This window comes from Platichthys flesus, chromosome 13 (assembly GCF_949316205.1).
Source record: "Platichthys flesus chromosome 13, fPlaFle2.1, whole genome shotgun sequence".
In the NCBI taxonomy this organism is placed as follows: Eukaryota; Metazoa; Chordata; class Actinopteri; order Pleuronectiformes; family Pleuronectidae; genus Platichthys; species Platichthys flesus.
The window spans coordinates 460,705-473,350 of NC_084957.1; the positions used below are offsets into that span (position 1 = coordinate 460,705).

At 43.7% G+C, this 12,646-nt stretch overlaps 1 protein-coding gene across 1 annotated transcript in view; it reads left to right on the plus strand.

Moving 5' to 3' along the window:
* Positions 1-351: 351 nt before the first annotated feature.
* Positions 352-12,646, plus strand: part of ttn.2 (titin, tandem duplicate 2) — a 174,511-nt gene continuing 162,216 nt past the window's right edge. The window contains exons 1-20 of the mRNA XM_062402154.1: positions 352-547; positions 3,934-4,037; positions 4,363-4,566; positions 5,200-5,487; positions 5,579-5,661; positions 5,808-6,022; positions 6,102-6,177; positions 7,229-7,420; positions 7,638-7,874; positions 7,968-8,081; positions 8,694-8,930; positions 9,197-9,256; positions 9,475-9,733; positions 9,904-9,970; positions 10,070-10,267; positions 11,041-11,183; positions 11,302-11,450; positions 11,537-11,764; positions 11,911-12,152; positions 12,348-12,568. Of these exons, the coding sequence (XP_062258138.1) occupies positions 3,947-4,037; positions 4,363-4,566; positions 5,200-5,487; positions 5,579-5,661; positions 5,808-6,022; positions 6,102-6,177; positions 7,229-7,420; positions 7,638-7,874; positions 7,968-8,081; positions 8,694-8,930; positions 9,197-9,256; positions 9,475-9,733; positions 9,904-9,970; positions 10,070-10,267; positions 11,041-11,183; positions 11,302-11,450; positions 11,537-11,764; positions 11,911-12,152; positions 12,348-12,568 (3,304 nt within the window). The 5' untranslated portion in view covers positions 352-547; positions 3,934-3,946. The remainder of the gene's footprint in view (positions 548-3,933; positions 4,038-4,362; positions 4,567-5,199; positions 5,488-5,578; positions 5,662-5,807; positions 6,023-6,101; positions 6,178-7,228; positions 7,421-7,637; positions 7,875-7,967; positions 8,082-8,693; positions 8,931-9,196; positions 9,257-9,474; positions 9,734-9,903; positions 9,971-10,069; positions 10,268-11,040; positions 11,184-11,301; positions 11,451-11,536; positions 11,765-11,910; positions 12,153-12,347; positions 12,569-12,646) is intronic.

A 12,646-nucleotide genomic window follows, 5' to 3' on the forward strand; every position in this document is an offset into this window, starting at 1 on the left:
ATAATAATGTTAACCAATCCGGATCGGGAAGTTTATTGTTTTTACTTTATTGTAAAGTGAAAATGTGAATGCATCTGATCTCTCTCTGTAAAGTGATATTATATCTTCTGTTTATAGATTCAGTTCACTGAAGTTTTCATCAGGGTATTGATATCTGATGAATAATAATTGTGATGTAATGCATCAGGTGTGACGAGTTGCATAAAATGGCTCCTGTCTCCTCCCAGAATGCCCTGCTGCACCCTGCGGGGGGTCAACCAATGGAATGGATTGCCCCGTGTGATGTCACAGCGGTATATAAAGCCCCTGTCGGCCGGCTGGCGGCTCTGAGCAGATCACAGTTCCCGGCCTGAAGCCTCGGCTGGAGGGACTGCTGCGAGGAGGAAGAACAAAACTACACGGCGACACCGGCCTGTAGTTTTGTTTTTTTCTGAGGGGTTCCTTCGAGGCTCACTTCTTCTCCTCTTGGATTTTACATTTCTGGAAACAGAGGTTCGATCTTGTGAACGCAGCCCTCTGGGCAGCTCAGGCATCCTTGTATAGACAAGTAAGTGTGTGTGTGTTAAAGTTTTCAGCGTGTTGATTGACAGCTGTCTCCTGCTGGTTTCCCTGCTGATGTTCAGTCACTTTTCAGAACCAGTCCCTGACGGGACTCTTTGCTGCTTTTCCGTGTTGAAGGTTATAATGGGGCGTCCCAGAATAGCGCCTGATAGCATCACTGTGGACTTACTGGGCGGCTGATGGCTTTTTAAGGGAATCAGCAGCAGGGCTATCAGTTGCTCCTCCAGCTATGTGCCACATGGTGTCTGTCAATCAAACAGAGGTGTGGTGGTGGTGGGGGGGTATTTTTAGCTTTTGGTGTCCTGTGTTAGATAAACCCCCCCAACCCCCCACAGAGACTGACACCTCCCTGAGGCCTTTTATTTTGTTGGAGAGTGAACAGCTGTTGACCAGTTATTTTACTTTGAAGGAGGAACATGAATCATAAGTTCAATTTTAAGTTTCTCTGTGTGTTACTGTAGTTACATCTTTGTGGAGACCATTTTAAACATGGAACCTGCAGAGTGAGGACGTTTTGACCGGCCTGGACTGTTGAGGGATAAGACCTGGTTTTAGGTTAGAGTTGGAGTCAAGTTTAAATGTGACGAGTAAATATCAATAACCTTAAACGGGTTAGTAATGGTGCAGTCATGGAATTACATTTTTTTTTAAATCACAACAGATTTAAAACAATCAAAAAAAAAGAAACGGATAATAAAAAGATCAAGATGTTTTATTTTAATATTCAGGTCATTTCTTCAGTTAATGTATTCAAATATCTAGAATACTGAGATACAAGTTACATTTCTGCATTATAATTATAGTAAAGTTAAAAGTATAATAAAAAAACAGATATATTATTATTACTAATTTATCTGAAGAGCAGCTGATGAACTCAGATGAACCTGTTATAGAAGTGAAAGTATTTCTCTCACTTTGCTTCAGTCGAGATGAGATGAAGTTTGTCACATGGTGAACATATTGATGAGTCATCATCCAATTTAACTGGAACGGATCAAATCACACATTTCAATTATAACATTTTAATTTCAGTCAAGGTTTAAAGAATGAGTTTAATTTGAAAACCCCTTTTAAGTTAACTTCATTAAGTTACACAACTTTTCTCTTAATTTACCCGTTAATTAAACATTTTAATTAGACATTAACAGTTATTATTTATTAATGCTCTGAAGTGTAACTCAGGTTAAGGGATTCTTGGTTCTCAGTCTGGTTCTAACAGACATGATAAGTGATTGAATGGATTTTAATATCTCAGGTTTTTAATTTGGTAAAAAAACAACCTCAGATCAGTAAAACATTAAACTTCAAAAAAAGCATTTAAGTAAAATTGTTCTATTTTGATGATTCATAAATGTACAATTGTATTAATCTTCAAAACAGATTGATGAAGTTTCAGATCAGTGACTTGTTTTTTTATCGATTAATTATAAAAAGCTTTAAAACCAGTTTGTTCAAAACATACAAATTATTTCAATTATGAAACACTTTTAAACTGAGAAAAATAAAAGAACATTCTAAATAGAAAAATCTGATATTTGCTAACAGAGATTATTCATGGGCTCCTTTTTAAATGAAGCCCTGGTGGGCCAGAGCCAATGAGGGTGAGATCCAGAGGAACTGACTTATTGAATGAAGGAAGGAGAAATAATATAAACAAGATATTGAACATTTCTGTGTTTTAAAAGTATTAAATGTTTTGGTTCAGAATCAGGAAGATTCTTTTATTCAATTTAAAAAATAATAATTTCCAAATTTCAGAAAAGTGAGATTCACCTGAGTGAGAGAATCATCAGTGTGAATAAAAAAAAACTGTTTCCTGTTCATCTGTGAACCTTAGGTCACCAAACAGGAAGTGGAATTAAAACAAAGCTGCTGCATATTTGACGATTTTATTTTGAAATGGTGCCACGAGTTTGCTTAACTTGTTTTTTTACCTGATTCTTTTAAATGTGAAACAAATCCAGTTATTAGAAAAATATGAACCTGAAATCTAAATATATTTTAATGTACCTAACCCATTTTTAACCTTCTTTAAAAACTGTTGATTGTAGATGAATTTATGTTTTCATAAATTCATCTACAATCAAAAATAATTGAAACATTTTAGGTTTGAAACTTTAGAAACTTGAACATCAGTAAATTCTCCTTCAAAGGTTCAGTGTGTAGGATTCATGTGAAATGGATTGGAGGGGTGTTCCGCTGCAACATGAAACTTGACCACTAGATGTCACTACATTCTACACACTGAACCTTTAAACTCTTGAGACTCTGGAGACTGAGGGGAAACAGGTGCTGTATTCTGTCACTGGTTTTATCTCCAGACCCAGCGGAGCCTGGAGACCCCCCCCCCCCAGCAGGTCAAAGGTCAAGGAAACAGCCGCAACTCACATTTAGTTCTTAACTTGTGTTCTTTACATTTTAAAGGACCAGTACAGGCTCATTTTACACAAATAACTAGAGTATATTAGCATTTAATACAATTTGAAATATAAGTTGTGTATTATGTACTACTATCTCAAATATACATCACTTTTAAGATGTATTGAATACATTAAAAAAGTATTTAATATTTAGAATATAAAAAACGTTTTCTCTCTTTTAATACTTGTATTAAAAGAGAGAAAATACTAATACTTGAATATATTTATAGAAAAAACATTAAAAAAAAAGTATGAATTATTTAATGTTTAAAGTTGTATAATGAGCCTGGGTGATGACATCATGAACAGGTGTTGGCGATGAGGTCGTCTCTGATGAAGTGCTCATGAGCAAACATTAACATGTGGCTCTGCTGTGGCTACTGACGTCACCTGGCTCATGATGTCATAGGACGGAGGAAGTTTCCAGACATGAACACTTTTTATTGATCTTTGACCCGTGACCTTTGACCCAGCTCCATTCCTCAGGTCACAGCCGCTCGCTTCTTCTTCTTCTGTCAGTGATTCTGATAAATGCTGTTGTGAAATGTTTTTGTTCAGAATCAAACCTCCGAGGACTAATTCCTGATAAAGTATCTCATGGTTATTCTTATATTTTTCAGTTCAGCTGTAAATTAAGACGAAAACAGTAAAATCTGTTTACTTCTAGTTTCATGTTGGTGCTGGTTCAGTTGTGAGTTTTACTGTGGCTTCATATGTAAATGTTTTTTGTATATGAACATTTGTGTATTGATACATTTTTTTTAGTTGCCTGTTGGAATAAAATAGATTTTATTGTTTTAATTAAACTGGAATACGTGAATTCTTTCATCAGGTTGAATGTCTTTAAACTTTAATAAAATCATCTTTTACATTAACATGATATAATGAATGAGTCAGTGACGTCTGCTGGACGTTTTTGACCATGTGTCTTTTGTCTCTTGTCTCGCCGCAGGGTGCCGACCATCATGTCCACACAGGCACCGACATTCACGCAGCCGCTGCAGAGCGTCGTGGCACTAGAGGGTAGTGCCGCGACGTTCCAGGCTCGCGTTAGTGGTAAGAAAAACATCACGACTCAACTGACTGGTTTTGTTCCAGAACTTTCATGTCCTGTAAACTTTGGGATTTTATTTAATCTTTCATAAGCGCCTGGTAACGGACCAGCTGAGTCCAGGATAAATGTGAAATCATCAAACATTGTCAAATATTTGATTTAGTGTAACTACTTTATTTGTATGAAGGTAAACTTTCCTATTGTTCTTCCTTTCGATAAAGCTAGGCTAACACTTTCCCCCTGCTTCCAGTCTTTGTGCTAAGCTTAATGTCCTGGATTAACCCGTGACTTAGATCTGTGGGTTCTCAACGTTTCTTCTCTCTGCAGGTTCTCCAGTTCCTGAGGTGAGCTGGTTCCGTGATGGCCAGGTTCTTTCCGCTGCTGCTCTGCCCGGCGTTCAGATCTCGTTCAGCGACGGCCGCGCTGTTCTGACGATCCCCGCTGTGACTGCCGCGCACAGCGGAAGATTCTCCATCAGAGCCACCAATGGTGCCGGACAAGCCACAAGCACAGCCGAGCTCCTGGTCACAGGTGAGACCTTTAAACTCCTGGTCACAGGTGACACCTTTAAACTCCTGGTCACAGGTGACACCTTTAAACTCCTGGTCACAGGTGAGACCCTGAGACATTGTTGTAAATAATATAAATATAGTGTCTGGAAACAGTCTTTGTGTGTCTCAGTCTAATTTTAGCTGCTGTCAGCTGCTGGTTGAAGTCTGTTACTTTATCCAGTGATAAAACGAGATGCAGCTGCTGCAGCATAACTTTCCTTAAGAGGAGTCTCTGGATTATTAAGTGATGAAGAAGCTGAACCAGCGAGAATCTCGTGACCAAGTCCTGATTTAAAAATCTCCACATGTCAATGAGATGATAACAAACCAGCTTCAGGTCGGAGGTCAAACCAGATTGTTACTGGTGTATCTTGTGTACCTGTGACGGTGTCTCTTCCTCTTAAGTTTACACCTTTTACTTTTTAACCATAGACCTATTTAACTGTAGTTTAATTTAATTATTGTGTTCTCAACATTTGCTTGTGTTTTTAAGTAAAGTATAATTATTGGATTTTATAAAGTTTTTCTCTTGGTAAATAAACACATATTTCTCCTCTTTTAAATGGTCTAACTACAGGACACTGAATTAAATAGACGTATGTTGTGTTTTCAGCGGAGACGGCGCCGCCCAACTTCCTCCAGAGGCTGCAGAGCTCCTCAGTGACCCAGGGCAGCCAGGTGAGGCTGGACATCCGAGTCACAGGCATCCCAGCACCTGTGGTGAAGTTCTACAGGGAGGGAGCAGAGATCCAGAGCTCTGCCGACTTCAGGATCCTCCAGGAGGGAGACCTGTACAGTCTGCTCATAGCCGAGGCCTTCCCAGAGGATTCTGGGACGTATTCTGTGACGGCCACCAACAGCAGCGGACGGGCCACATCCACTGCTGAGCTGCTGGTTCAGGGTGAGGACCTCAGCTTTCACTCTTTTTCAAATGTGTCTGAGAGCTAGGGTTTGGATCCAGATCCGCCTGAACCTGTGTGTGTGTGCTGCAGGTGAAGAAGCTGTACCGACAAAGAAAACCAAGATGATTGTGTCCACATCTCAGATGGCGTCTTCCCAGACCAGAGTGCAGAGGGTGAGACATAACGACCAACAGCTTCCACCACATTGATCTGGTTCCACCACGTGAATCATGGTTGATGAACTGGTTTCATCATCAGAAAACTATTTCAAACATGTTTATATATAATATCAAATGCATGTGTGTGTGTTCCTCCTCAGAAGATGGAGGCGAGTTTCCAGGCCTCCGCCATGATGGAGATGCACGTTGAAGGAGGAATGATGACTCAGCATTTGGCTCACAAAACCCCCCCGCGGGTTCCCCCGAAACCGACCTCCAGATCCCCGCCATCCCTCGTTTCCAAGGCGACAGGAGGACGTCAGCAGTCGCCTTCACCCGTCCGACACGTGAAGGGGCCGACGCCCACAGCCGTCAGGTACGACTGCGTGTGAGACACGTGTTGATGTGTTGAGGACGAGTTCAGGTCTTACAACCGGTCTTTGTGTTGTCTCCAGGTCCATGTCTCCATCGGCCCGCCTGTCCGTCTCCCCCATCAGACCCGTCAAGTCGCCCTTAATGACCAGGAAACAGGTGAGAGCTTTAATCATGTGTTCACATCCCCAAACATCCCTGACCGAACAAATCCTCCTCATCTAATAATGACCTCATGTCTGTCGCCGTCTTCTATTCAAATGTTGAATCTTAACTCGTTGGCTTTCTATTGTATATTTTTGGAAGTCTCATATTTTAGGAATGGAACTTTCTGCCGGTTCTTCAGTTTTTCAGTTTCTTTGCCAGTAAATGTGTGAATTTAGAGCCGCTCTCATATCTTTATTTAGCTAAATTTGTTCAGCTTCTTGTGTAAATATTATGTTGAATTCATTCCTACTTTTCTTTATTGTAATGTCTTTAAATGTTCTCCTCTAGAAGCTTCAGCTGCTTCTCAGATCTCAGTAGTTTTTGCTGTTATCATAACATTGGTGCTGACGTCTCTCCATTATCATTTTCTTTTATCTAATCCTCTTTGGATTTCATGTTCTGTTTCATGTTCTGTTTTTTAAATAAGGGGTCATTAAGAAGGCTTGACTCAAATCTCCCCTTATGCTTCTTTGGCATTTCTCTTAATTGATAATAATATAAATACGGGCGTGGTCTCTTAAATCTATTTCCTGTACGGACACAACTCCTGTGGACTCTGAACCTAAACGTCCTGCAGCCGGCTTCACAGAAACATAAGGTTTAGAATCTGTAAAGATGTTGACGCTTCCAGCTCACCTGGTAGAGCGGCCGCCCGTCGAGGCTACGTCTCACCTGCAGTGGCCCAGGTTCGATTACGACCCGTGGCCCTGTGCTGCATGTCTTCCCCCACTCGGTCTGCCCCCCTTTATTGCTTTCTCTCTGTCCTCTCCAAATAAAAATTATAAATAATGTAAAACTGTTAAAGCCTATTGAGGTCAAATCTAAACTTGAACACGTTACAACCATCAGATCCTGTTTCATGAACATGTTCACATCCGGTTTTTACCCTCTGTCTCTGGACTGGCTCTTCTGCAGTGGTTTGATGTCAGCTGACAGGAACAATAGCTCCCCCTGCTGCTTGGACACACATACACTGACTCACTTTCTGTGCCTCTTCTCTTAGTTGGCCAGCGCTGCAGAGGTCCTGCCTCCCTGGAAACAAGGAGGCTATGTGTCTGAGGCTGCCTACGCCAGTATGACCAGTATGAGCAGTATGACCAGTATGAGCAGTATGACCAGTAAGAGCAGTGTCAGCAGCGCCACCCAGCTGCACATGGAGAAACACTGGGAGCAGCAGGTCACCGCCACCAGAGAGGTGAGAGCGCTGGAGTCTGAAGCAGCAGCTTGGACACTACTGGTCTTTGGTTTTTCACTCTACAGGAGACGTCTGCTCGTCCTGATCAGAAACATCTGTCTCCTCTGATGTCGTGATGCCTGTTGTTTCTTCAATGATCACCTGGTTTCTGTGTTCGAGTCGGTCCTCGCTGTCCATGGATGTCCTGAGATCTATGTGCTGCTTGATGTGTCCTCAGGCTGAGGGAGGGAAAAAAGCTGGGGCGGTGGCCACGGTGGTGGCCGCCGTTGACCTCGCTCGTGTCCGCCAGCCTGTGCATGGCGAAGAGGAGGAGGAGGAGGAGAAGGAGGAGAAGGAGGAGGAGGCAGTCGAGGTGAAGACGAAGCAACAGGCGGTTGCAGAGGAACAAATAGTCTTAGTGAAATCAGCGCCGCCACCTGTCACTGTGACGTCAGAGCAGGTCCAGGTGTCACAGGTCCGAGCAGTGAACTGTTGTCATGATATCTGATATAAATACTGATCAGAGTCTCAGCTCTTTAACCATCAATCCACTCTGTTGTTGCTCCAGATTCAGAGAACAACAGAAATCTCCCCCCTCGTGGACACCGGTGTGTCCCCGTCCCCAGTTCCTCATTTCACAGTTTCTAAAGTTTCTGTCCCCAAACCTGAGCAGAGCCCCGAGGTAAGGAGCGGCGCCGCTGGCCCGCCCACCGCCGCCTTCCAGAATCCTCCATTCCATTCTTAACACACACACGGGTTTGTGTTGTTCCTCACAACTTCACCTCATCCTAAAACCTCCCATCGTGTTTCTCCTGCAAAGTCACAGCAGTGTCCCAAACGTCCACTCTGGAAGAACAGGACGTCCAACAGCAAACTGTCCGACTCCTCACATCCTGAAGGACGGATTCACTGAGCTGTAACTTTAACGTCTAGTTTTGAGTCTGACTCTGTGTCATGTTACAGAAAAGGTGTTAACAAGTAAAACCAGAAACACCTGGAAAGTGATGCATTATAATTTAATAGATATAAACAATATGAACCGAATTTAAAAAAAGGACTGTATAAGATATTGAAACTCGATTAATTAAACAAATATGAAAACATCAGGCGTCACATTTATAATTTCACCGTCATATCGGTGTAGAAGGGGGCGTGTCCGGAGGGGCGTGTCCGTACGGTTTCCAGACGTGTGGACGACCCTGCTGCGACTAACTCAACATGACCCCTCCCATTTCCTGGTGAACATCAGTTTGTTTGTGACGATGGTTGATGCTGTTGTCATTGACTCGGTCAGGTGTCCATCGCCGGCTCTGCCATCACCACGCTGCGGAAAGAGTTATCCTCCCACACCCCCCCCAGACACATCATCAAGCCCGTCAAGTCTCCCAGTCCGTCTCGCAGGGCGGTGGAGGTGCGAGTGACATCGGAGCCCCTCCCCCCGCCCTTCAAAGACATCCGATTTCACAGTCAGGTTGAGGTGGGCGGGGCTTGCGCAGTCGGCGAGGAGGAGTTTGAGGAATGGGAGCCTCAGGTTGGTCTGTCGCCCCCTATGATGTCATCCCCCCCTTCACTTCCTCCATTTTAACCAGTGTGGACTTTCACCTGCGCCTCCCCCCACTCCCCCCACCAGCCAATCACATGCTCATGAAGAATCCTTTTCCTCTTCTTCCTGTCTTCACCTGTTGACCCCTCCATCCTCAGCGGGGTTTTACCCCCCCTTAATATTCACAGAATGTCTCGGCGGATGAACGCTGCCTGGTCCCATGACGTTTGACAGGTGTTGTTGTGTTTCCCCAGGAGGCGGCTGCGGTGCCCACCATCGCTCAGGAGCCCGTCGTCCCTCCGGCTCTTGTTGCTGTAAGTACGCTACGCTGTCCACTTCCTGTCTCCGTCCTGCAAAATAAAACTACTGTCAATCAGCCTGGTTATGTTATTGATGTGCGTCTGTAACATTTGAAATGACCACCTGCTAAAACGATCACTCTACTTTTTATGTTAATTACATTTTCCTTTTGTCCTTCTAATGAATTGAACAAGTCGAGTTCTTGTCTGAAGTGTCGCTGTCTTGTGTTCAGGGCCTGAAGAATGTGACCGTGACCGAGGGCGAGTCCGTGAGCCTGGAGTGTCAGATCAGCGGTCAGCCTGCACCGGTCATCATGTGGTTCAGAGAGGACTACAAGATCGAGAGCTCCATCGATTTCCAGATCAGCTATGAGAGTGGATTCGCCCGGCTGGTGATCCGCGAGGCGTTCGCTGAAGACAGCGGCCGCTTCACCTGCACCGCCACCAGCGAGGCGGGGACAGTCAGCACCTCCTGCTACCTGCTCGTCCAAGGTAACAACACCCCCCTGATAACTTCAAACTTTGTCAGCTTACTTAGGTTTGGAGAAACATGAACTGTCGTTTTGACCAAGATCGATTCAAGTCTGAATTGATTATACATTTTTTTTTTGGAGGTCATCATCAGGATTTATAAAGTTATCAACATTTACTCTCTGTTTCAGTGTCAGAAGAAATCGAGAGTAGAGAGGAGACGGCTGTGTCTGAAATAGAAGTCACACAAAAGAAAATGTGAGTATGAATCATCTCTACAATACAAAAAGATCACAGTAATATTCCTGTTAAGTTTCCACAGGTGTCGATTGTGACGGAGCTGTTTCTTCTCCTCAGTGTTTCTGTAGAGACAAAGGAGCAGATGGTGGCAGAGGTGACGACAGGAGAGTCTGCTGCTCCCTTCTTCATCCAGAAACCCAGCGTCCAGAAGCTGGAGGAGGGAGGAAGCGTCGTCTTCCAATGTCAAGTGGGAGGAAACCCCAAACCTCACATCATCTGGAAGAAGAGCGGCGTGCCGCTCACCACCGGATACAGGTACAGAGAACTTTCAGAACCCGGTCAGCACCAGTCTCCAGATCATGGTTCATGTGGGTCACATGACAGAGGTCCGGTAGTTTCATGTCAGTTTTATAACAGATCATTAAATAGAACTCAAGTTTACATGATAAACATCAAGTCATTTCGAATAAAGCTGCTATGATCAATCAGCTGATTGATCAGCTGCATATTAATTAGCACATTTTTGGAGTATCATTTAATTAATTTGTTTCTTAAAAAGAAAACTGATAATTTCCCGTTTCAGCTTTTCTAACAAGATCATTTTTTCTGCTCTTCTGTTAATAAATGATTGTTAGTGGCATTTAAATAAAACTGGCAAACAAAGTTTAGTTTAGCGACATTAGCTAAGAGTTGTTTTAAAAGTTTTATCCTTATAAGCTTCATGTTCATGTGAGCTAACATAAAGAATGTAGGATGTTAAAGGAGTACAATAATAATGTTTGCTAAGTAGCTAAAGGGAAAGCTACAATTTTTCTGCTGTCCTCTATTTTGCTGTTTGACATTAGTTCATATTGTTGGTGAAATTCCTGAACACTTTTTCAGGTGGCAGCTCAACTTTCAAGTCATGTGGAGATAAGTCAGTGTCGTTGCTGGTGATATTAGGTCGTAAGCTATGTCTGTGCTATTTTAAAAACAAAAAATATTATAATTATATTCGCCAGAGCAACGACAAACAAACCGAGTCCACCCGAGATGTCTTCTCTCTGATGTTTCCTGATCACAACTGTTGTTTTGATTTTTCCCATCAGATACAAAGTCGCCTACAAGAAGGAGACTGGAGAATGCAGGCTGGAGATCTCCATGACCTTTGCTGATGACGCTGGAGAATATTCCATCTTTGCCAAGAATCCTCATGGAGAAGCCTCAGCCTCCGCCACTCTGCTGGAGGAAGGTATCAGCATCCTCGTTCTCTCCATCCAGGGATTTATGATTTCCTGAAAAGTGAATTTGAATTGATCAGAATCTTTGTGGGACCAGGGGCTCAGTGTTTTCTTCATCTATTTTTACAGAGGAATATGACGCTTATATGAAGCAGCTTGACGTGACATATAAAACTGAAGTGACTACGACAGTGGTCCAGGAGCCCTCTGTGGTCGTGAGTCAATACGAGATGGAACAGAGGAGAATGACGACCCCCATGAGCTTTGTCTCAGAAACAGTACGTTCTCTCTAAACCTTCAGAGTTCTGTGATATCAAGAGAAGGGTCACCCCAGATGGTCTTAATGTTAAACATGTCTCTGCAGGAATTCCTCGTTTCAGCCTTTGAAGAGAGGATTATTCACGAGATTGAATTGCGTATCATGAGGATCACCTACAATGAGCTGGTGACGGAGGACGGAGAGATGATGGTGACTGTGGAAGAGGAGGAAGCAATGCTGCCGGCTTTCGACACGCCAGTCAAAAACTACAGAATCGTGGAGGCCATGGGCGTCACCTTCCACTGCAAGATGGCTGGAAAACCACTGCCGAAGGTGCGCAGCAGAATATGTTGCCAACACCGAGCAGTGTTGTATTGTCTGATATTAGCAGTTTTCTTTTGTGGCTCCTACTTTTAGTTAGTTTGCTAACGTAGCTGCAGGCTTCCTCTACTGACTGTACAAAATTATTTCTTTACCAGATCGTTTGGTACAAAGACGGCCAGCGCATCAGGCCTGGTGGCCGGTACCAGATGGAGGTTCTTCAGGATGGGCGAGCCAGCCTGCGCCTGCCGGTGGTTCTGCCTGAGGACGAGGGCGTGTACACCGCCTTCGCTGCCAACATTAAGGGAAATGCCGTCAGCTCTGGGAAACTCTATGTGGAGCCTTCCGGAGCAGTCACACCTCAGAGATACACACCACAGCCAGCAATGCAGAGGATCAGGTACGTCTGAACCTTTGAGCCGGAGCGTTAGCAGCTAAAGAGCCAGATCTTTTCCACAGGAGGTGGTGGACACCAAAATACTTACTGATTAAAAAAGTGATATCAGTATGTACAAGTTCCTACTGGCTCCAGTAATACACACTCACTATAAATCAGACTCCTGTCCACACATTCAAACTGAAAACTCTTTCTCAGGTCCACCTCTCCTCGTTCCATGAGCCGCTCCCCGGGTCGCTCTCCCAGCCGTTCTCCCGCCCGCCGTCTGGATGAGACAGATGAGGCTCAACTGGAAAGACTCTACAAACCTGTGTTTGTTATGAAACCGTCCTCAATAAAATGCTCTGAGGGACAAACTGCCCGATTTGACTTGAAGGTTGTTGGCAGGCCCATGCCAGAGACCTACTGGTTCCACAATGGTGAGTAAAACACATTTTACATATTCAAGAAATGCGCCTTTATCTGTTACTTCTGCCTTTTGTAAAACCATTTATATT